Source organism: Numida meleagris, chromosome 14 (assembly GCF_002078875.1).
Source record: "Numida meleagris isolate 19003 breed g44 Domestic line chromosome 14, NumMel1.0, whole genome shotgun sequence".
NCBI lineage: Eukaryota > Metazoa > Chordata > Aves > Galliformes > Numididae > Numida > Numida meleagris.
The window spans coordinates 7,104,946-7,129,980 of NC_034422.1; the positions used below are offsets into that span (position 1 = coordinate 7,104,946).

General features: G+C 55.1%; 1 protein-coding gene across 1 annotated transcript; it reads left to right on the forward strand.

Moving 5' to 3' along the window:
- On the forward strand, positions 8,134-22,776 carry FAM222A (family with sequence similarity 222 member A). Its single transcript, XM_021413108.1, has 2 exons — positions 8,134-10,712; positions 20,415-22,776. Exons 1-2 carry the CDS (start codon positions 10,292-10,294, stop codon positions 21,599-21,601), a joined length of 1,608 nt encoding a protein of 535 aa, XP_021268783.1. The 5' UTR covers positions 8,134-10,291; the 3' UTR covers positions 21,602-22,776.

Here is a 25,035-nt window from a genome sequence, read left to right on the forward strand (position 1 = left end):
AGTGCCTGGTGGGTACCAGGGGTGGGGTCGTCGTGGTGGGATGCTCGTGGTGCCCGCGGTGGGATGCTCGTGGTGGGATCCTCGCTGTGCCCACGGCTGCGTTAGGGCCTCGCCGTGCCCCTTCCCACCACCGTGCCCCAGGGCTGCCCAGCTCAGATCCGTGGGGCCGAGCACCCCGAGCCCCCCCAGCTCTAGGGGTGCCCATTGCGGGGGTGGTCACAGCTCCGGGACCCCCAGCCCCGCTCTGTGCGTGTCCGTCTGCGTCGGGCGCATGCATGCATGCAAGAATAAGACGTTGCTTCTTTCTCTTCTTCTTCTGCCTGCGCATTCCTCAAAAAGCTAATATTCATGAAAGGTAATTCAATCAAACCGCGATGCCTATCAGCTAATGCAGCAAAGCTGGCGCAGGGGTGAGAATGGGAGCCAGGAACACAAAAGCCCTGTTTTATTACCTCCTGCTTGCCTGAGAATTGCTTTTCTCCCTCGAGTGAGCCGGCTAAAGCTGGCTTTATTATGTTAACCTATTTGCGTGTCAAGAGCTATTGTGCCTCTCTTTATCTGTGTTTGTATTTGCTCGATGCAGGGAATAAAAGGACGAGGCGAAAATGGATGGCTGGTCAGTGCTTTGCACTCTGGGGGCACTGATTGGTTGCTAAGTGATTTGCATCCCCGGTAATCGCTTTTATCTCGGAAGGATGTCGTGTATAATTATAAGCCTACTGACATCTTTTGAAATCTGCCTAATGGGTGTTTTTAATTTACATGGGAAGCAGGGGCTATTTGTGTTGCTCTGATTACAGGTTGTGCGAGCGTGCGGTTGGAAATACAGATATTTCCCCAGACGTGGGGGAGCGCGGGGCTGGGATTGGGGCCGGTCCTGGTCCGGGGATGGACAGAAGCGCACCGATCCCTACGGTGTGTCTTTGGGGCTCCATCCAAGCTGGCTGCAGCCACGCACCTTTCCCATGTCCCATGGAATGAACCCAGAGGTGAGCCCTGGGCCTGGTGCAGGCCGTGCTCCTGACATCCAATCACCCCGACACCGCTGGGACTGGTGAAACCCGTGCTCCCCTCTTGGTTTGCAATTCCAGGGAGCCCCGATGGCTGCAGCGCTGGGATGGGGTGTCAATGTTTAACTGGTGTCCACGTGCAGCCAAGCTCTGCTGGACGCTGCCACGTCCCCGTGAGAGCTGCACCCGGTGCGTTCACACGCCGCAATGGGGCTGCTGGGTTGGATATTAGGAACAATTCCTTCTCCCAAAGAGCGGTCAGGCACTGGCACAGGCTGCCCAGGGACGTGGTGGGGTCACCGTCCCAGGAGGTGTTCAAGGAACACGGAGATGTGGCACTGAAAGAAGCGGTCAGTGGGCACGGCGGGGATGGGTTGCGGTTGGGCTTGGGGATCTTAGAGGTCTTCTCTGCGTTGGGGACATGGCAGACTGGGGACACAGAGGGCTGGGGACACAGTGCCTTCCCACGCCCAGACACGCCGGGTGGGAGGCGACTGGTGATTCCGCTCCCAGCAGCCCGCCGTGGCGTGACGACAGCTCGGTAATTAATTTCTCCCGTTGGATGAGGTCAGGGCAGTGCCTGGTGAGATGCGGGGCGCATCGCAGGGCTCGCTCGTCCTTTGTCCCCATCCTGGCGGAGGCACGGGGTGGCTGGGGACAGCTTGAAGAGTGGTGGCAGGAGGGCGACTGGGGACAGCGGGTGCCGTGTGGGGGCATGGGGCAGGGTGCTGGCGAGCACCCCGGGGTGCTGCGCCCCGCTACCGCCCGCAGCCCCGGCCCCGAGCGCGGCACCGGCGCTGCTATTTATGGCTGCCTGTAAACAAACTCCCAATGAAAGAAAGTTAATGACCTGAGACTGACAAGAGCCTGCTGGGAATTTTTATAGCCCCTGGGACTCCTTTTGCTAAAGAGAGAACAGAGCAGCATTTTCACCCCAAACTGCAAGTGCGCCTCATCCCACACGCTGCAGCAGGGTGGCCCCGTGAGCCCACCGCAGGGTTGGGGTGAGAAGGGGCACATCACTGTGCTGGCACTGGGTGCCCTGCCCCCATGCATAAGGCTGGAGCACACGGCCCCTCATCCTGGTGAGGGGATGCTCCAGCCCTGCACCATCTGCCTTCTGTGGGTCATTCGGTCGTGCTGCGGGCAGGAGCGAGGGCTGGCTTACCACCAGCAATAACCAAATGCGAATAAAGCCTTAATACCCTGCAGCGGAGAGATTTAGCTGCTGGAGATAAATATTCATACTGCTCACGGAAGGGAGAGAACCCAAGTTTGGCTTTGCAAAGAGAAATCAGCAGCATCTGCATGGGCTGCCCCAGAAAGGGGCATGGGGCTGGCTCCATGCTGAGCTCAGCACAGGGGCTGTGCATTGCATTTGTGCTTCGGTTTTTCTCCCCCGTGCTGATGTGGCCATATGGGGACAGGGATGCAGGGGACATCCTGGTGCACCGGCACAACCTGGTGCTAAGCCCCCTCTGCTCCTGATGCTGCTCCTGCTGCCGTTCCTGCTGGGCTGTGGCCACGATCACACCAGGGTTCAGGTTAAAAAATGCCATCCTACAAGCAGCTTGGGTTTCCCTTTGGGAAGAAAAAGCCAAAAAGCATCAGTGAGCAGGAGCAGGCGAAGCGCTCCCCAGCCACGTGCTCTGATTCTCCCAGCTCGGACTGGGTGGAAGCAGTAGTTTTTCAGTAGCCCTAATGCTTGGGGATATGAGAGATTAAGGTTAGTGACCATTTTTTAACTCAATAAAGGGAAAGACAAGCTGGAGTCTGCAGTCCAGAGATATAATTAGTTCGCAGCAGTGGTGCTTTCTTGATTTAGCTTCAGAGAGCAGAACAAGACAAGGATGTTATACCCAATTAGCAATAACATACAGTCTGAGCCGCGCTAGGTGAGATAACAAGCCATTTTTATAGCTCTTCTTTACGGACTTTTTGGGGGGAAGGAAAGGAGGAGGGGCTCATGCCTTGATTTCTTTTCATTTGGGAACCATTGAGGGATGCTGGAATTCCCGGAGCCTGGCAACGCGTTGGCCAACGCAGGTGATAAAACATCTGGCACGGCCGAGAGCTGTGGCCATCCCCATGGGCTGCATGGGTACGTGGGGATGTGGGGCTGGGCAGGACCTGGCCCGGTGGATGGTGACATTGGGACCGCGTCTCACTGCGCCCGTTAATGACACGCCGAAAGCAGCCCTACTTTGTCATGGCAGCCCTGGGTTTTACGAGGGAACGGCCAATAAAGCAAGGGCCGTGCACGCGCGGTGAATATTTCCTATCTGCTCGTAGTGGGGTTTATGGGGTGTGAACCTGCAGAGCTACAGGGCACAGGGCAGGGGACATCGTTGTCACCTGCAACCATGTCCCCTGCACTGCGCTGGGGGACACCTGGATGCCTGTGCCCTATGGCTCTGTGCTCACGGGGTTGATCGATGCCCGTGATTCAGTGATTTATCTTTTTTTCCCACTGTGCAAACCTGAATATGTTGGGGCTTGGGGGGGGTCCTGCAAGTCATGGCCATGCACTGAGCCTCCTCTTGCCAGCACAGGGCATCGCGAAGGACATCCAACAAACCACCCAGCCCAGCAAAGAGCAGCTGATGAAAACTTAGATTAGGTTTAATTAGTCAGCTTTTAATAACAGGCTCCGGGATGGAGGTTGTTGGCACGCTGCTTTCCCATCTCTACCATGCACCCCCTCCCCCAGCCCACCCTGCTCCTGCCCCAGGTCAGGATGTGGGGCAGCCCCAAGGCACGCAGCCCATAGGGACGGGGACAGCCCGACGCAGCCGCTCCCCGCGCCGCTGCCGCACCGCAATGATCATCAGCGCTCGTCGTAATCATTAAGACTATTAGAAAGAAACGTTCGCTTGAAGCTAATGTCAGACTTTCTGTTCTGCTTTGCAAACGCGCACAATTAATGCCAATCAGCTGCGGGAGGAAGCCAACTCGCAATCATGTCTGCTTCATCTCGGCTGTCAGCTGTTGCCATTCCGTGTTGTACATTTTCATACAATTGCTATAAACATAAAAGGGAAACTCCGCGTTCTTCGGAGGGCTCGTGTATTGTTCTGTGTTCATTTTAATTACTTTGCATTCAGCGGCTCATCTGGCCTCGCGGAATAGGCAGGAGAAAGTAGGTCTTTGTAAAACAAATATATAAATCTTGATAGATGCCTTATTTTCCTATTCAGCGGTTGCGCTGCATTATCTACGGCTAAATAAGAGAAGCCTGTTTAATTTCTTGTTGACGGGAGCCGTTCTGCTCCCCCTGGGGAAGGCGCATGGGCAGAGCAGGGGAGGGGGGGGAAGAGCCGGAATGACTTGACCGGATGGTGGTATAATCCTCGTTACAAAAGTACACATCAATTATAAGAATTCCTACAGTAATCTCAGAAATCTATCTTTTCTGCTGAACCAGCTCATTAAAGAGCGCCATTCATTTCCATCTCTCCGGGTGAGAAAGGTTTAAATCCCCAGAGCTTTGTGTTACAAAATAGACTTAGGGTGACGGACTCTTTTTCGATATTAAAAGAAAGAAGTTGATTTTTCTTTTTTTTGGTGGGTTTTTTTTTTTTTTTTTTCCCCTCTTCCTTCCTTCCCCCCCCAGCCTCGCGGCGCAGACGAAGCATAACTTAATTAGGCGAGGGCGGCGGGCGCAGGGGGCTGCCGAGCCCACGCCGTGAATGGCCTCCATCTGCCGGGCGCGGGGCGGCCTCAATGAGCCTTTGACGGCCCCGTGCTGAAAGGAGCTGCGCCGGGGGTCGGTCCATGGCCACCCCACAACCCCAGCACAGAGCCCCTTTGTGTGCGTGGGGACGCGGGGACGGCCGGGCCGGGGTCGTGCGGAGGGTGCGGGGCGGCGGGCGCGCTGCCGCCGGGGCTCTGTGCAAACACGTTAATTTGTTTTCTTTCTTGCCTTGCCTTTCAGGGTAATTGGTTGCATTTGAAGCCTTTGTGAAAGCCTTTGATTATAGTAATTTCGGCAGCGCGATCTACCCTGAATTCCTTCCTTGGATTCTTTCACAGCTCCGCTGCCGCTCGGGGCTGTGGCGGTGACGCGCGCCTGCCCTGCGTGCGGTGCTGCCGACGCGGCGGCCTTGTGTGGCCGGGGGCTCTGGGTACAGCCATGGAACCATCACTGCTGGGCCTTGGGTACGGGATGGGTACAGGCTTGGTGGGCCTTGGGTTGGGACAGGTGCTGGGCTTGCTGGTCATGGGCGCTGGGCCTGCCAGGCCTCGGCTGCACGCTGCCCCAGATCCTTGTGTGGCCGCCCACGTCCCGTCAGGATGCTTTCGGGTTCTGTAGGGCTTTGTGGCCTGCTTGCTGCTGCGTCCTTAGCTGGAGTGCTGCTGGACAGTGAGGTTTTGTTTCTAATGGGAAATGAAGGAAAGTTCTGCTCTGTTGGTGGGTGCTGACGTTTCGTTCCTATCCCACGTCGTGACTGTCCCCGTGCTCCTCCCCATCCCCAGCTGCACTGGGGCCGCTCATTCCCCGCGCCGCCGGTGTGGGCGTCTCTCCCGAGCTGCCCAGAGCTAAGCCCCGCTAATCCGGCACATGCTGCCTGCAGGTGTCCTTGGCAGCTCCCCACAGACTGGAGACCTCCCGGGACCTGGCAGTGGGCGGGTGACCACGACGGAGCTGGGGACATGGAATGGCACAGCCAAGGGTGCCGTCGGTGGGAGCATTCCCCAGGACATGGCTGTGGGAGAAAGCTATGGAGCCCAGCATCCCTGTGTGCTGAGCTGGGGACCCTGTGAGCCACGAAGCCACGTGTCCCATCCGCACCGCGGCCCTGGTGCCATCCCAGCCCCGCAGCTCCCAGCTCTGGGATGCTCCTGGCTCCATCAGGGCCACGGACAGCACAGGGGCCGCTCTGCTTTCCAGAATCATCATTAACCTGTTAGGGAGAGCTGTTCCCGCTCACGGCGAAAATAGATCTTTAATCTCTGCCCAAAATAGCTCATTTGATGAGAGGCCTTCTTAAAGCTGACACATAAATTTAACCAGGCCGCCCTAGCCCTTCGCAAGGATGTCTGCAAATGCTCAATAGCACTTGAATTGTTTTTTTTAATTCCATTGTTACGTACGCATCCGATCCCTTATTTCTTCCATCAGATCATTTGTAACAGTCAGGAGGCAATTTACTTCTGTCCTCTGATTCAATTTGCGCTTTGTGCTCCCGCAGCCATTCGGCTCGCAGGGTCATCACGGCTTTTGTGGCCCTGCATGCAAGCAGAAGGCTATTTGGTGGTTTTTATGTTCTTTTTTTTTTCCACGTCGGCTTGCTGCCTGCATGGGTCCCACTCCGCGGCCTGCTAGGGCAGAGGATGCTCAGAGCTCCCTCTCATCTCCCTGCTGCTGGAACACTCGGGTGCTTGTTGCTGCTGGCACGATGTGACACTGGGGACAGGCGGTGCCAGCCTGGCTGCGCTGCTGCCCCATCCCAGCAGCTGCCTGGGGCTCTGTTGGGATGAAGCTGCATTGTTACAGTCCCCATCCCCACATCCTTCTGTCCCCATGCCTGTCAGTCCCCACCTCCTTGCTGGTCCCTTGGGTTGTTTGTAGTCAGCTTGTGGCTTGGAGACTCTTAAAGAGGAGAGGGTAGGGAAATGGCAGCAAGTTGTTTCCTCTGTAGGGAAAGGCAGGTGCCGGGCACGCCATGTGTAGAGATGCTCATCGTGTCAAACAAGCAGCCTTGCTCTGAGCAGGCACTGAGGCCACGTGCCCATCCTCACTTCCCCATGCAGGAACCATCCTGTCCCCATGCAGGGCACGCTGGGCAGCAGCCGATGCTTCTCCTCTGCATGGCACTCTTTGCCTTCAGTCTCCAATCTCCCATGTGATGGAGCAGTTTGGAGGAGCACGTGTGCCTGGTTGGTTTCGGGTTGTGGCTCCGAACCCAAAGCTTGAGGGCTGCAGCTCTGCTCCTCGCACGCCAGGGTCCCAGCCATGTGCCCCGCTGCTCACACATTCCCACAGAGCACCGTGCTGCTGTGCACCCCGCACCCCAACCCGGCCCCGAGCAGCGCAATAATCACTTTCGGCATCATTATCCGCCACAAACCCCGGCTTCCAATTTTAATCAGAGGAGCTGGTGTCGCTTTAAGATCTGCGGGTTTTAAAGATCACAAGAGGGGTTAGAGAAAATTACCCTTGACTCTTACATGCTAATGTAATCTCTAACCAGATCTGCAGCACTGCAGCTAAAATTGCTTTTTAGATTAACATTTAATTATTAACAGGGCCCCCTGAAAGGCCCGGGGCTGGAGCGCAGAGGGGAGCGGGGCGCGCGGTTCAGCCGGCCCCGGTGGAGACGTTTGCCGTGCGGAGGGGAAGGTCGCGGGCGGCCGGCAGCGGCGCGCCGTGCTTTATTGCAGCCCTGGGCAAGGTGTCGTCAAACTTTCTTTTTTATTTTATCTCACGCTCCCCGTGATTTACCGCGGGGTGACCTTTCCTGCGCTCACTCATCCCCGCTCCGAGCTGTCGGCATCGCGTGCCGCGTCCTCCTCCTGCCCCGTTCCCACTGCCCCGTGTGGCTCACTTGCAAGGACTCGTGGCATCCCCGTTCCTCCCCTCTCCGTCTCCCCTAAATTCCCTTTGTGTGGTTTTTATCCCCGTTGCCCAGCCAGGCTGTGTGCTGGGGACGTGGCGCACGCTCAGCTTCGTTAGCGCCGGGCAGGGATGCGCGCGGCGGCGGCAGACACGGCCCTTTCTTTCCCTAACAAGGGGCCAGCTTCTGCAATCCCCTTTATTCATTGTTCTGCTGAGGCGAACGGCGCAGACCCAATTCAGGCTGAGACTTTGAAAGTTCCCTTTCTTTCCCCCCCCCCTCCTGTCACATTTTCTTTTATCTAAATCCTCGCCTATGAAAGCCTCTATCGACAGCTGCGCTGGCCTTATCTCGCTGGAGGGACCTTCGCGGGGCTCTCAGAGGAGATAAGACCGTCTTATCGGCCTCTGATGTCAGAGAAGGTGCCAAACCCTTCTGTCATTGGAGCTTTAGACACAGAGGTTTTTTTTTTTTTGTTTTTTTTTTTTTATTAAAGTCACTAAGACCTTGGGTTTATAAATAGTCCGATGGAGCGATAGGGCTTGGAAATTAGCAGGCTGGGGGGCGGGGAGGGAGGCGGTGGGAATGCGGGGCTGGGATGCGGGCAGGAGGAGGAGGATGGTGGGGACACGGTGTCCCCAACCCTTTGGGAGCAGGGCAGTGCCACCTCCTGCTCCCTGCACGCCTCTGGGTGACGAGCGGTGACATGCCCAGTGCTGGCGCACCGCGGTGACGGCACCTGCTGGGGCCTCGCTGGCTGGGGGCCAGCCTTGTCCTTGTCCCCATCCCAACGGTGGCAGGAAGGTGGAGCGGTCCCCGGGCCCTTTGCAGCAGCACCGTGGGGCTGTCGGGCCGGGCAGCTCCATCCTCACCCCGTTGCCCTGCTGTGATTTGTGCGGTGATGGTGGCCGTGGGCAGGGCAGAGGCCGTGCGACTCGGGGCAGGGCAGAAAACTGCTGAGTGTTGCCTTTCTTGCCGTGAAAGAGCCAGAGCAGCTTGAACTAAATCGGATCCTGCTGATTGGAATTAGTTCAAATGCAGATGGAGCTAACTAAGCTGGCGGTAAGCATTTGAACGGCGCAGCGTCCAATTCCCATCAGCTGATTCAAGGGCTTTTCTGGGCGGCATTAACAAAATGCCACCGAGCGGACAGATGCCCATTGTGCGGGGGGCTGACGGTCTCAGCCTCGTGCCAGGGTCGGACCCAAGCCACCCGGATGGGATGTGGGGATGAGGTGGCTTTCCAGGGCAGCGCAGGGGCGGAGGTGATGTCTGCTGTTAATTGTCTGGACAGTGACAGCCCGGGGTGGGGGTCCCATCCCTGCTCCATGGCCAAAGCCATCCGCTGGGGGTGAGGGATGCAGCCCAGCCCTGTCCCGGTGGGGTGACGCCAGCTCCCGAGCAGTCAAGTGCGCTCAGGCTCTGAATAAGAAGCACTTCATTCTCTTTTCAAACTGTATAATTTCTGCCTGATTGTAATGGCATATTTTAAAATTACCAGAAATCGAAGCCAGAAAATGGATACGGCTGCTTTTACTGTGAGCTGCATTAACAAAGGATATGTAATGCGCGAAATAAAAACACCTCCCTGCCCCCCTCCTCCTTTTTTTAAGACAGTAATAGGAGAAAATTGGTTTTGAAACTGAATAAAAGTCCCTTTCAGAGGAAATCATTTCTTTCAGGGTACCTTTGCTGAAAGTAAAATAGTGAATAATGAAAGGTGGTTACATGATTGTCTTTCATTTAGAGAGCGCTAGGACAGATGGAATCTGGGAGAAATGCAAGATTGGAATAATTGCATGGTAACAAGGCGCTTGTTGTGAAATTAGTATCTTAAGAAAGTAGTGAAAGAGGCTTTTACTCATGAATACTTCATTATTAGGAGAAAACAGCACAATTTGGGTTCTCCAGGCACCTGCTCTGCGTGCGATGGCTCTTCCTCACCTCTTGCTCCTCGCACCTTGCTCTCAGAGTCTCTGTTCCCAAATTTTGCAGCGCTGGGAGCCGCCGTGTCCCCACTCTGGGGATGAGGCAGGAACTCAGGGTCCCAAACCCATGCTGGTGGCTGGGAGTGAGCATGTACCCGCAGCCCTTTGTCAGCTTGGAGGTGGGCAGGAGTGGTTCCCAACGACGTCCACCCATTGTGTGCAGGGAGAAAGGATAACGCGGCGATTGCTGAGGCTGCCGAGTGGTTCGTGCCGTTGGGCTGTAGTCCTTGTGCTGTCGCTCTTGGCCCTGCGTTGGGTTGCACAGCCCTGTCCTGGTGCATGCAGGTCAAGGTTGTGCCATACGTGTGTCCTGGTGCTACCAGGTGGATGTGAGGGAGCGTTCCAAGGGGTGAGGATGGAGCTGGGAGTGCAGCGCTTACCCTGAGCGCTCCAAGCACGAAGCACCCCATGCACCGGCCACTGCGATGGAGCTGGGGAAGCGAGGTACCCGCCGTGACACCCAGCCCTGACACCTCACATGGACCAGGAGCTGTGGCTCTGAGGATGGATTTGCTGCCACCACTACCCACTCTGTGCACAGTGCCACTGCCGTACCAGCGGGAGGCGTTCACGGTGGTTCCTGCAGGATGTGCCATGTGCAGGACGTGCAATTCACAGATCAGTAGCGAAGATGCCTTTGGCCTGACCCCTACAGATTTCCCAGCTGGCTTTTGGCACACCCCGGGACCCAAGCGGGATTTTGCTGCCTGCAGGCTGGATCCCTGCCGTGCATCCAATGGCTGCAGCTGTCCCCGGGAGCAGGAGGAGCTGCTCGGTTTCCTGCAGCAAGAGCAGAAAGCGTCACGGGGAGCACCAACCACCCACTGAGCCCTTTCATATTTATTTTATAGAGCTTCATATTTATTTAAGGCTTCCATACTTATTTATTTATCTCCAAAAGAGCAAAGGCCCCTGCGCAGCGGGTGCGAGAGCTCCCAGCCTCCGTGCATGCAGACTTTGCTCAGCGGTGGGTGCGGGTGCATGGCTGGACCCCCCCCCCCCTCTTACCATTGTCTCTCTTCTCTTGGCAGTGCACGGTGCGGCGGCGGCCGGCCAGGACTACTGGACCATGCTGGCGTGTCTGCAGCGAACCCAGAACCCGCCTGGGCAGCACCTGGCCTGCCCCAACCCCAACAAGACGCTGGAGCCGCGCAAGTGTAAGTGGCTGGGGCTGCGGGGAGGGATCACGTGCAGCATCGTGGGGCTGATGGGGTGCTCCCTGGTCTGGGATGCTCCAAGATTCACGGTGCTCCAAGATCTGGGATGCTTTGAGGAGTGGGATGCACTGAGATCCAGGATGCTTCAAAATCCGGGGTGCTCCCAGGTGTGGGATGCTCTGAGATCTGGGTTTCTTCAAGATCTGCGATGCTCCCAGGTGTGGGATGCTCTGAGATGCACGATGCTCCCAGTTATGGGATGCTCCCATGTCCAGGATGCTCTGGAGCCAAGCTGGTGCCCCGCTCTCAGCATCCCTAGGGCATGCGCGCACCGCTTGCTGCTTTGATGCTCCTTGTCTTATTGGAAAAGACATTTATTTAACTGATAATTAAAAGAGCAGGAGAAGCGGGGGTGGGGGGCTGGGGGAGGAAGAAGACAAGATAAGCAAATTAAATTGGGTCGCTGGGGCTGATAGGTGGAACTTCAGAAAATCTCATGCAACCGCCTGCAAAGCACAGTGCAGACAATGTCCGGTACCTGCCCGCAGCTCCCAGACCTCCAGCCCCTCTCCCTCCTTTCCCTCCATCCCTTCCCCCCATAATTACTTTCCCAGTTTTGCTGCAGCTCGCCTTCCCGATGAGCTGGCCTTTCAGATAAGCTGTAAACTAGTTACATTAAAATGGGTTCCAAAAGGTCACTCCAGTAAAGCACCTGTCTCTCCCAGCCTTTGTCTCTCAATCCAAACCATGATTAAATGTATATTTAATGAGCCTGCTTTAGGCAGGCGTGTTTGACCTCCCCGGCTGGGAAAGACGCATTAAGATTCTCAAGTGATGAATGTGTGTTTTAAAGAGGGGAGTGGATATTTTTCTGCTGGTCTCAGTTGGATTTTTAAACATTGCAGGCTGAAGACAAATCAGCTGCTAAAGCTCTGCTTGTTAGTGTGTGACAGCCCCTAGGCATTTGTTTAATGATCTGTATTTTCCCAGAGACGTTTTCCCCTCTACCTGGGCACCGTGGCATCGCCAGCACGGGGTGGCACCAGCTTTGCCCAGGGGTACACGTGGGAGCTGGGGCTATTGTGTGGGACACGGGGCAGATGGGACCGGTGACCCCAAGCACTTTGCACCCAGGCGCCATTGGGTTTTTTGACTCTCTGTGGCCTCGGTGAAGCAGGCAGGACCTGTGTGCTCGCGCTGAATCTGTGCTGCTCAGGTCTCCTCCCTATTAGTGTCTGGAAGGAAAATGAATGTTGCTCTTGTAAAATTATTCCTAATCCGTCATGCCTGAGCAGCAGCGCGGGGCTGGCGCGAGGGCTGCGGCTCCCGGCGCTCCTTGGTGCCATGTGCTAATGAGTGGAGCTGTGCCTGCAAGGGCAGGACCCGCGGTGCAGAGCTCAACGGGGTGCAATGGGGACCCCAGGAGCACAGCACCGGGCGTTCTGTGTTGTGCCCGCTGTGATGCTGAGGTCAGGATGTACCCGCCTGTGCCTATGGTGTGCCCAGTGCATCCCAGGAGTGGCTGAGGGCTGGGGATCATCACAACCCCTGTGGCATGATGCCACGGAGCACCACCCCATAGCCTGGGGTGGGGGGAGTCAGTGCTCCCTGGTATTTCCCATCCTGATGAAATGTCATTTCCCAGCTCCTGAAATGGAGAAGATGCCAAAACAACATGGTCTAGGGAGCTGGAGTCTGGAAGTGGTGCTGCCACGCAGCAAAGCACCCTTGGCAGTGACGGCCACCCATGTCCCAAGAAGGGTCCCCAGCCCCAGGATCCCCAAACTGCATCCCTTGCAGAGCTGTCACCACAGCCAGATCCAGGCAGACGGGGAGTGCGTGGGGGCTGGGGTCCCCCACCCCTGGGGCAGAACCGCACTCTGGGGTTCATCCAGAACCCTTCATCCAGAAGGATGATCCAGAACTGTTCATCCCCAGTGCGCGCTGCGCGTGGCCGCGTTCCCCCAGCGTGCTTGCCGCTGGCCAGGTCACCTTAATCAAAGTTTAGCTGACCGTATGTTTCCGCTCATTATGGGAAAATACAGCATGTCTCTCTCCTCTCTGCCTCCTGCTATTTCAAATTAAATTGCAGGTGACATTCAGGGCCACGCATCTGGTTTTGAATACAATTTTCCCTTCTTTATTTATGGCACCTGCGGTAAGCGGGGCAGGGAGGAGCTCGTCCCGCAGTGCCTGCCTGGCTATTCGGACAAGATAGCATTTTCTTAAAACGAGACACAATTTAGAAGTGCCTCTGATTACTTAATTTGCTCCTGAGTATCTCAGTAATTATCTTTATGGGTCTTATTTCTGTCCTCTGGCATTGTTTCTGTCGATATTAAATGAGTCTGGCTCTCGGCACATTGGCCGTCTGGCCCAGCACCACTGTGAAATCCTATTACCCTGCCGGTGCTACTGATTAATTTTTGTATTAATTTCACGTAGAAGGTGAGCGGATTCATTTTCCTGCCTGTGGTGGGAGCCAACAGCCCTGGCACCCTCGCTCCCTGGTTGTTCCCTGCACCCCAGTCCTAGTCCATGGTGCCCCGTGCTCCAGCACGGCCACCTCCGAGCATCCTGCTGCATCCACTCTGGGTAACGGCACCATGATGCTCACAGCAGCAGCCGGCTTTTGTCACTGGTGTTGTGTCCAGGACATTGCACTGGGATGGATCCAGTGGGGAGCAGGAGCTTCGAAGGGGCAGCATCCCTGGGAAAATATCACGTCCAATTAACTCCAGCAGGCTGCTCCCTTTTGATTTTATTCCGCATGCATTACAGGAATCCTGAGCTTTATTTAAATTATAAATCAAATAATACCACTCTCGGCTTGGCCGAACACTTTGCTTCTCTCGCACTCCGCAGCGATGGCTTATATTTAATTAAATGTTCCTTTCTGTGTGCCCACCTCCGGAGCTCACCGTGCTGCCGTCAGCTGGCCAGGCAGTGGGGAGCCATGGGGCGGGATCGATATTTAGCCGGGAGGGATGGGCAGCTCCTTGAGCTCTTAAGCTTGAGGATGTGAACTCCCATTGCAACAACTCTTGTTGCGTTGCCCATTGCGGAGCTGTCCGGGGGCTCGTGGTGCTGCAGCCCTGGGGCCGTGGGAAGTGAGATGCCCCAATGGGCTGCAGGGACTGGCTGGGAGGGCAGCGGGCTCCATTCCTGCTGGATTTGGCCTGCTGGTGCTTTCCCGACCTGCTCGTTTGCGGTGCTGACAGCTGCAGGCTCGTCTCGTTATTCCCAGCTGCCCCATTGCTGCAGGGGAGTCCAGGCTGGTTGAAAAGGCTGCTCCACTCTGCAGCCCAGCTGCAAACAGGGGGATATTTCCCTGGTTCTGTTCACTCTCCTTCCACCACCGATGTGGGCATTGTGGCTGCATGCCCTCACCTCGGTCCCAGTGCTCACCAGGTTCCCCAAGACACGCGGGTGCTGCCCTTGGGGATGCTTGACTTGGGGTCCCACAGTCAGTGCGGGGCCCGGTATCATGGCACAGGGAGGATGAGGAGTGCTGAAGCAGTCCCTCTGAGCACTGCAGCCCTGCAGAAGGGGGATGCTGTGTCCTTGCTTTGATGCATCAAAGGGCTGTGGAACAACCCCACCTGTTTCTCGCACATCAAGAGCTTTGCTGAGCTGTGTTTTCTCCCTCCTCGTCTGCTTTCTTTTTATTTTTTGCAGATGCCTTTTAGAAAGATGAGATAACGAGTGCCATTTGTTTACCGAAGCCTGTTGTGGAACAAAAGGGGGTTGACGTGCTCACATCAAATGCCACCTTTGGCTGCAAACATCGCCGCTGTAGGGTTGTATGCTACAGGGGCAGCTTTGTGCTGGGTGTTGCAGCTCCATGCATGTGGGTCCCGAGCTGTTTTTGGGGCATTCCAGTTGTCCCTGTGCGCTATGGGATGCACCCGTGGAAACTCACCCCTGAGTGATAGAACTCTTTAATTGCATATGGAATAAAACCCCATTGAATGGCTTCTCATTACACAATTCTACTTACACCAAGGGCATTTTCATTAAAGTAGCTGCAGCTAAGCTCTGCTTTTGTACACACCCATAAAATATCATTTTAATTTCATGAGGGGTTACACATGAGTGAAATAAGATTAATTCTTTCATTTTCAGTTTCTGGAAGGGATCGGTTAATGATGGTTCTGCGTATTTATATACATGCCATAAAAAAAGAGTTCAATTAACTGCCATGCCCAAAATGTGCTGGTGACTTGCACTTTCCCTGCCAGGAAATGTTGCAAAAACACTTTCGATCGGTCACGTGTGCTGGGAGAGATGGATGGGTGAGGGAGCTGTGCGTGGGCATGGGGACGCTCTCTGGGTGAGACCCCGTGGTTGATAAGGGTGGAGCTGAGCCTGAGCCTTTGGGTGCGTTCAGCCCCTGATAACCCACCCCATGACTGATTTTTATTCACATCCAGACTTTTCCTCATCACTCTTTCTCAGCTATTGCAAGGGTTTTTTGCTGCTGGTGCCTTGATGGGAGCTGTAGGAGCTTCAGGAGCTTTGATGTGCCCTGGGCTCCATTGGTCACACTGGCCTCTGGCATGGAAAGTACGAGTTTTGAAACAGATCTAGTGTTAATACGCTGTCATTGGCATGCACATGGCCCGAGTAACAGTGAGGGGCAGGGGCGAGCTGCAGTGTTGTGGAGGGGTCCCTCCTGGTCCCATTGGTGGCTGTGTGGCGGGATGGCATCAGGATGGCATTAGGTCAGCCATGGGGTGGCACTGGAATGGCATCAGGATGGCATTAGGTCTGCCATGGGGTGGCATTGGGGTGGCATTAGGTCTGCCATGGGGTGGCATTGGGTTGGCATGAAGATGGCATTGGGTCTGCCATGGATTGGCATTGGGACGGCATCAGGATGGCATTGGGTCTGCCGTGGGGTGGCACTGGGATGGGATCAGGGCAGCATGGAGGCAGTGTCATGGCGTCATAAGGGTGACATCAGGATGACAACACAGTGGCCTTGAGATGACACTGGGACTGAACTGGGATGCCATTGTGGTGCTACTGGGGTGAAACTGGGGTGCTGTCGTGGTACCATTGGGGTGGAACTGGGGTGCTGTCAAGGTTAGAGACAACACAGAGGTGACATTAGCACGTCCCCAGAGCCAGCATCCCCACGCCTCCTGCCCAGCTGCTGGCCACGGTGCCGCGGCAGCGCGCGGTGCTAATACCTCGGCGAGGAGACAAATAGAAAGTGACACATGTGTGTGTAGACTGGTATTTGTGGTGACGCTTTGACTGCAGATAATAAAGTGCTCGCCCTGAGGTGATCCAATTCAGCAAACGCCTCGGCAAAGCCGCGTGCTCCTTCAAGGGAGAGAATAAAGGGGAGGAAAAAAGGCCCGTCTGAAATGACATGTCAGCCTAAAAAGGGAACGTGTTAATGGATGAATATCTCGGGATGGCAAAGCCCTGCTCTTCCCTTTGTGCTTTGTCATGAATTTTGTTGTCTTTGCACATTACGGCTCCTGCGCGGCTGCCGCTCGAGGTTTGCCACCTACGTTTATTCAGATGGATTTCTCCAGCTATTATTCCTGTAGTTGTTTTTAATTTAAGACCTTGAAGCTGGTGCGCATTTTTCTCTTACCGAGGCGGTTCTGCTGGGGGAGGCTTTGTGCCAGCTGCTTGCAAAGTGGGGCTGGGGGCTCCCAGTAATGAGGGAGCCCCCTACAGCTAGGGGCCTCCTGCAATCAGTGGGACTTGTGCAAGCAGGGAATCCCATGCAAGTATGGCAGAGCCCATTGTACCCAGGGATGCCATGGGGCTGCCGTGTGCCCCGGGCAGTGCTGGTGGGGGGCTGGGCACCGCGCAGGTGCGGACCCCCCCCACACTGCATCCGCCACGCGGCGCTGGCCTCTGCGCCACCCATCCTGGGGACATGATCACCATAGAAACCGCCGCACTTCAAAGGGTGGAAAACGGCAAAATCCGACAGGGAAGGAAGGAAGGCACGTGGTGGGGGCAGCGCCAGTGCAGCTTGGCCAGGGCAGCGTCCCCACGTGTCCCCATGCGTCCCCCCCCCAAGTGCCAGCGTGGTGCCACTGGTAGCCATGCAGCTTTGACAACAGGGACTTGGACCCCAGCATCAGGGGTTTGCGTATTTGTCAACACGCACCACGCTTTGTTTGTTTTCTTCCAAGTGTTGTGCAAATATTTAGGTTTTTAAAATCTGCTCGCAGTTTTGCAGAGAGAGGAGGGGACTGCTGGTCTATTTTAGGAGCTTTGAAGACGCTGAGGCTTCCCCGCTACGTGGGAGCAGAGCACCTTGTCCCAAAGCTGAGCGAGCTCTGGGCTCTTGCAGAATGTAATTCCTTTTGGGAGGGAGGAGTGGAGCTTCCCCGCGTCCACATGGGGTGCATGGCAATAGCTGGTGCCAGCTGCTGCCACCACGTCCCCGCCAAGCCCCTGTCCCCTCCATGCACCCTAATGTCCTGCTCGTCCTCTCCTCAGCATGTTGGAAGTGCCTGGGTGCAGCAGGTGCTGTGCTGAGAATTGCGCAGCCAAAAGCAGAGCAAGGACGCTGCTTCGGCTGGGGACATCCCATCACCATGGCACAGCTCCTCTAGTTTCTCTTGCCACCCATGGCAACATGTTCCCATGCCTTTTTTCAGACATTTTGCACAGACTTTTCCCTCGGAGCACAGCCGGGCTGAGGCTGCCCCAATCCATAAACAAAGATTTATTTCGGATTGCCGCGTTGTCAGGGCCTAGGTTTTAAATCTGTGTCTTGAACCGAATTTGGTGGCCAATTTGCTAAAGTAAAAAGTTGTTTAGCTGGAGGCGTAATCTTATAAGCCTATGCTGCCATTATAATGGCTTCTCATTTCTGCCTAGCTTTCCAATAATGCTTTGAGCAGGAGCTTGGAGTAATATAAAAAGCCATAGGATTATTACTGCGGGCGATGCATTTTCCATTTACAGTAATAAAATACTGAAGAAACAAAACAATTTAAAATTCCAATAAAATTCAAAACAAATCTTTGGCTGCTGAGCAGATTCAATTATTTAGCTGTTATTGAGTGCAGGCTGGAAAAATAGAGCAGGTCAGGGAGGGAGGGGGGAACCCAAAGCTGACTGTGTGTTGTCTTTACTGGGGGAGAAGGCGAGAGGAGGCAGGAGATGGCCCATGGCATCCAGTGGGAGAGGCGAGCACCAGTGGGTGTTGCGAGGATGGGAATCATAGAATTGTGGAATCATAAAGGTTGGAAAAGGCCACCAAGATCATCACGTCAACCTATCACCCCCGTGTCTGCTCACAGAATCATTAAGATTGGGAAAGACCTCCAAGAGCATCACGTCAACCCATCCCCACTGTGCCCACTCCTTGAACCTTTTAGGCTGGGAAAGATCTCCAAGATCATCAGGTCCAACCGCCAACCCATCACCACCGTGCCCACTAATCCGTGTCGTGCAGTGCCATCTTGATGTCACCCTTTAAGCCATCGCTGCCTCCTCATCATCCGCATCCTCTTCCTCCTCCCACGGCTCCAGAGATAAGCTCACCAGTTTGACATAGCCAGTGCTCGCGGTGGGGAGCAGAGGGGGCCGCACCACATGCCCCCACCGTGATGTCCCCAAGGGTTCAGCTTCAAGAGGAGGGAGGGAGAAAACTGCCGGCGGCCGGCTGAGCATCGGGCAGGCTGTCTGTGCCTGACGGGTGACGGCAGTGCTTCGGGAGAGTTTGCATCTCGCAGTAATTACAGCCCGTTAGAAAGCAGTAATTACTCCGGAGAGGGGGAGCCGCTTACCAGCAGCGCGCGCGAGCGCGCCAGGAGCCTCTTGGAAATTGGTAGCTCTGTAATTTTCCCAGTGGGGGTTTGGTGCGTCACCCTGATATGTGACAACACACTGAATTTGTGACTTGTCAAATCCAACCCAGCTGGTGTGAAGAAGGCGACAAAGGAGGCTCCTGGCTCCCCCTCGGCTAGCTGGCAGCCGGCATGCCGTGTGTGTGGGGCAGTGCTGCTCCATCCACCCCCCCTTTTTTGTTTTTAATTTTTTTTTTTTTTTTTTTTTTTTTTTTTGCTCAGAAAGGAGTATTCTCCTCCCTCCGTGGAATGGGTTCATTAGGGATTCTGCAAGTGTCACCAGCTAATTAGTGTCATGTTAATTGAGTATTCACGATGCCGCCACCTCCAAGGACAGCGGTGCCGGCGTGAAGGGGAATGCAGATGCGCGGCGCTCGCGGTGCCTCTGGGCAGGTGCCCCCAGTCCCCACCAGCTCCCAGGACTGGTCATCCTGGGTGGGTTTGCCCAGCATGAGCGATGCCCACGTTCTGCTGCTAGAGGCTGTAACATTAAATCCTGCTCAAAGACCCTGGTTTTAATTGGCTTAATATACTCGTTAATAACAGTGTCTATTTAAGACACCTGTGAAAAGCCCATAACATTAACTTAATGGGAGAAATGGCTGGTGAACACGCTTCCATTCTGCCTTTTAAATTACTGGTACGCTGTGTTAATGGAGAGGAAAGAGGTGGCCATGCATGGCCTCTCTCCCTGCGCCTCTGTGAATGTTCCCACTCCTCCATGGGTGTTGTACACCAGGGCCCAGGGGTGCAAGTGCCCCAACGTCCCCCAAAATACTGCTTTTAATGTTGGGCCTTGCTCTTGCAGGCACAAGAAAGGGTCCCTGGGAGGGCTGGGGCTCCTTGGTGGCACTTGACATGGGGTGGGCTGAGGATGGCTGGTGGCTGCTAGTCATGCTGGTGACTTTTTGGAGCAATGGCAGTGCTTGAGCCCTCTCCACAGTGGGAGATATGGGGATGTTTTGGAGAATGGGACAGTGGATAGACCCATGGGACAAACCCTTGGGGCCTGTCTCCTTTGCCTCCTTTTTAGCAGTGTCACCAGTAGCTCCATGGGTAAAGGCAAATGCATGGGCACTGGGACCCAGCACCCCATGGGCACCGTGTAGGGGTCCCAGCACGGTGCTGTGTTAGGAACTGGAAGCCGACCTTGCCCCCCACTGTGCACACATGCTGGCGTGGACGTGCACACGCGCGTGTGCAGATTTTAAACACCTAATTTATTCCATCTATTAGATAGATTTTGTAGATTTAATCATTTTCACAGTTGGTGGCTCATTGGATACTCAAGATAAACTCCAAATGAAAGTATAATGGGTACGACAAATGAGTTTTCACACCAGAATGGCAGAAACTTGCTTGGGAAAGAGTTTGAAAGGAACAAAAATATATACATATATAATTTTTTTTTTTCTGCAGTGGCTTTTGCTGACTACAGTAGGTTACCACAGTTAATTTCACCAGTTTTGTTCATCTGTAAAATTGCATAAAAGTGACATTTTTGTGCTCATTATAGGAACTGCTGATTTATGGCTGGTAAATGCAATGCTTTTCCATTTTTGGTGAGTTCTCGTAGCAGCGCAAAGCACCCATGAAATTGCTTGTATAATGTAGTTTAAATCCAATCTCAGAGAAAGATTCCCCCGTTGGGTAAAGTGACATTTCCATTCTCCACACCGGGTTTATTTTAGGCCACTTAGAAGTGACTTTCTAAGCGCGAGGGGGCAGGTTTGTGCCATGACCTCGTTTCTGTTGGGCGGGTGATGCTGGGGAAGGAGGAGGAGGAGAAGATGGAGGAGGAGGAGGGGGTGAGGCTGAAGGACGGCCACGGGTCTTGGAGTGGGACTGATGCTGTGCTTTGCTCCTGCAGGCGAGACAGCAGCACCCATGCATTCCCCGCGCTACCCCAGCCCCGCCGAGCTGGACGCCTATGCACAGAAAGTGGCCAACAGCCCGCTGACCATCAAGATCTTCCCCACCAACATCAGGGTCCCACAGCACAAGCACCTTAACCGAACGGTCAATGGGTATGACACCACGGGGCAGCGCTACAGCCCCTACCCCGTGCACGCCGGCGGCTACCAGGGCCTCTTGGCCATCGTCAAAGCCTCCAGCAAAAGCGTGGTGAAGAACGCGGAGGGCAAGCGGACTAAGCTGTCGCCTGCGCAGGCCGGCGTTGCTCCCTACCCATCCTCAAGCACTTTAGCCCCAGGCCCCTCCTGCGCCGGCCCGCTGAGCTACCACCAGAAGCAGCTGGAGGGCCCTGTGCCCCCCAACGTGACGGTGGCGGGCTCAGCGCTGCCGCTGGCGGGCCGGGGCCTGGCGCTGCCACCCTCCAACCTGCCCTCCATCCAGAGCATCATCTACCAGCTCAACCAGCAGTGCCAGGCCCAGGCCTCGCAGCCTGCCTGCCCGGCATTGCCAGCCGCCCACCCCAGCCCGGCCAAGCACGGCGCCTTCCCCGCCATGGCCTCGGCCTATGCCGTGTTGCCCGAGTGCCGCAAGGGAGCCGAGCTGCCGCTGGGCTCCACCCCGGCGCTGGGGCCCAAAGCGGGGCTCTACCCCGATGGCGTGGACTACCTGCTGTGGCAGCAGAAGCAGCAGCAGCACCTGAGGGTGTACAGCGGGGGAAGCGGGGCCCTCAGCAAGTCGCCCGAAGCCTGCGCAGCCGCCTCGCGGCCCTACGGGCCGGCAGGGGAGAAGGTGAGCTCGTCGCCGTTGAACTGCATGCACGGCAACTTCGCGGTGGGGCAGTACTTCGTGCCGCCATGGAACAGCGTCCTGGTGACCCCCACCAGCGACTGTTACAACCCACCGCCCGAGCTGGGCCCCGCGCCGCGCGAGCTCGGCGTGCCGCCGGCCGAGGGGCTGCCCAGCAAGGCGCTCTGCAACACCTCCATCCTCAGCAGCAGCCTCCAGTCGCTGGAGTATCTCATCAACGACATCCACCCGCCCTGCATCAAGGAGCAGATGTTGGGCAAGGGCTATGAGACCGTGTCTGTGCCACGGCTCTTGGACCACCAGCACGCCCACATCCGCCTGCCTGTCTATAGATAAGGGGCGGCCGCTGCTCTTCCCAAAGCCAGGATGGCGGCCGGGCCCTCCGGCACCGCGAGGCCGTTGCGGGGTGATGGGGTTGGTTGGGGTTGGCTGCCAACACGGGTCCCGCAGGTACTGGCATGGAACCGGGGTCATCGAACCGGGTGCGCCCGCTGGAAGCCAAGGATGAAGGAATGCTTGTCTATATAGCTCAGAAATCATTTTATTTCCACGAATGTGAACAGGGAATCGCTACGAGTTGCTGCTATCCAGGGAGAGGAGCTCCGCTCTGCGCACGGCGCGGGCCGCAGGCAGGGTCCCGCCGCGCTCACCTTTAGCTGAAGTCCGTAACTTGCACTGCTTTGATTAAAGCTCATAACTGGGGACAGCCTGGACACTATTTAAGAAAAACACTTGAAAACTTGAACAGATTTTTCTCTTTTTTTGTTTTGTTTTTTGTTTTCATTTTTTCAGTTGCCCACCGCGCGCATCTTGGGTGCCGGCCAACACGGGGGACGAGCCCACGGCACTGCGGCCATGCTACAGATTTCCAAGGTTTTGGGTTTTTTTTCTTTTTTTAATTTGTTTCTTTTTCTTTTTACCTTTTCTTCCTTTTTTTTCCCTTCTTTTTTTAACTGGCCATTATACTTTTGTTCCAGTATAGAGGCAGACAGTATGTAGGACCACGTTCAATACCACATCCAGCCATCGTACCAGGATGGGATCATCGCATACTTCCTTCATATTTTTTTTTTCTTTTTGTTTTTAAGCAGTTCAGAAATGCTCATTACTCTCCGTTATTCACTCTGTGTAATTATGTGCTTAATAGGTTTATTCATTTAAAAAAGGCTCTGCATCACAAAATGTTTTTTGATGATTCAAGGAAACAGAAACACTACCCCGAGGAAACCCAAGGTGATTGTGCTCAGAAAAGAGGTACTGTATCCCTGAAAGGCCTGTTCAAGCACTAAGTGCATTTACAAATCTCTGAGAATGTTTTTTTTTATACTAAAATCGACCATTATATTCTACTGTGAGAAGTGCTGTCTGCACTTATATTGTTTTAAAAACGAGAGAAAACAAACGAGAAAAAAAAAAAAAGGAAAAAAAAAAACAAAAACAAAAACCACAAAACCTGCAAGCTGTGTGTCCGGATGTTGTTTTTCCCAAAGTAAAACCAGGATGTCACTGGATGTGTGCTCTGGATTTTGTTTGCTTGCTGTGGCTCTCACCCAGCCCTACAGGGACCCGCTGTCCCACACCCAGCCCGACTTCACCCGCAGATTTTAGGGCATGGAGGAGCACCTATAAATAACTTCCTAACGATGCTGATCCATTAATCCGGCCCTGGTGCCAGGCAAGATGCACGCATGTGCGTGGGGTGTGTGCCAAAGCCCTGGGATTAGGGCCCATGGCCCCACGTGCACTGGGGCAGCGCTGAGCCCAGCAGTGTCCCCACTCCATGCCATCAGGTGTGTGGCACTGGTGGCACTGCTCCCCACCTGTGTGAAGTTTTTTGCCCCACAAAGTTGGCAGCTTCCCATCCCAAGTGACATGGGTTGCATTAGGATACAGGAACATATGTTCTTCCCAAGCCTACCAGGATGGGGATGGGGGACAGAGACGGGCCACCACTGCACTGGGCAGAGCAGCTCCATCCACCTTGGTCGCTCTCTGCCATATGTATCTGTGGGGACAGTAAGCAGGCATAACAGCCAGTGAAGGCAACAAAGAGGAACTGGGACAAAAGGACAACCAAAGGGACAGCAGTGTCCCACGGGGACACCCAGCAGTGCCACAGCCCGGCCATGTGCCAGATGGAGATGGGAAGGAGCACTGAGCTGTGCCCCAGCACATGGGGCAGTGCCACCTCCGTGGCAGCGCCCTCTCCCTGCCAGGGGAAGGACGGCTTTTCTGCGGAGCAGAAAATTCTTCCTATTAAAATAATCATCATAATTTTTGAGGCAGGCACACGCCAGGCTGATGTTAAACTTCCCAGCCGCCTTTGCTGGCTGAGAGCGAGGAGGAGAGACAGGCAATATAAATGGCACGGCTGCGAAAGGACTTAAAAAAACCCATCTCTCATTTTGATTGATATTAGCTTCACAAATTAAGCTTTAGATTTATCTAAAAATAAATTTGCTTCCTCGCTCCGCGTGCTGGATGACAAGCGCTTTTCTCTTCCCTTTGTTGGGTTTGTCATCCCTGGCACAGCGGCGTGGGAGGCGGGGGCTGTGCCCAAGGGGCTGCAGGGTGCAGGGGGGTGGGGATGAGGCGAGCACAAGCTCTGAGCCACCATCCAGTGGAAGGAGCACAAGGGTGATCCTAGGATGCTACTGTCACGATCGTGATGGCCACGGTGCCCCCCTGCCAACATTGTAGCCATGGTGTCCCCATCACCACCATCAAGGCCATGGTTTTCCCGTTGCCACCATCATGGCCATAGTGTTCCCATCACCAACATTAGAGCCATGGTGTTCCTATTGCCAACATTATGGCCATGGTGTTCCCACTGCCACCGTCATGGCCATGGTGTTCCCATCACCAACATCATGGCCATGGTGTTCCCATTGCCAGTGTTGTGGCCATGGTGCCCCCATTGACAATATTGTAGCCATGGAGTTCCCATCACCAACATCATGGCCATGATGTCCCCATCACCAACATTGTGGCTGTGCTATTCCCATTGCCAGCATTACAGCCGAGGTGTCCCCATCACCACCATCACGGCCATGACCCCATTGCCTCTGAGCCATCACGGGGTGCATCTCATAGGCACATGGATGCCCACCCCACACACAGCCCCAACCATTGCACAGCCCTCATGTGCACATCTCCGCACCTTTAGGACTTGAGAATTTGCATGGGGAGAGGGGAATTGGTTTAATTCCCATGGCACTGGGAAATCCCAGCCTTGCATCCAGGACAGTGGTGGAGCTGGGGTTGTGCTGGGCACCGTGCCTGCACAGCCATGGGGACAGCAAAGTGCTTCATTCCCAAATACTGCCTGGGATGAAGGACGGAGCCTGCCTGCAGCTCACCTGATGATGCCGAGCGAGCCCAGAGCAGAACGCCCAGCCTTTCCTAAGTAGTGATAATGAAACTTCTTCATCCTCTCACCCTGGGGAAATACTTAAACCACGGTACGGGAGATATATGTAAATCACATTTAAGCGGATACGGCACAGTTAGAGCTGACGGCGAGCCATCAGGTTCGAAGATGGAGCGTCCCCTTTTCTCCTCGATCATTTGCTCAGCGAGCTGTGCTGCTGTGCCACCGCGTCACCGTGCCACCAACCATCAGTCCCAACCAAATCGGTGCTCCCGAGCCACGCACATCCCGGCACCGGGTGCAGCATTGCGCGGTGTGTGCTGCCCTCCGGTGGGAGCGGGCTGCTCTGCGAGAGGGGCCGTGCAAAGGCTGTGCACGACGGGTGTGCACAAGGGGCCAG

Coding starts and splice junctions, on each gene's coding strand:
- FAM222A (XM_021413108.1), top strand. CDS start 10,292: ATGGCTGCAGCTGTCCCCGGGAGCAGGAGGAGCTGCTCGGTTTCCTGC. Junction 10,713..20,414: donor GACGCTGGAGCCGCGCAAGT/GTAAGTGGCTGG, acceptor TTGCTCCTGCAG/GCGAGACAGCAGCACCCATG.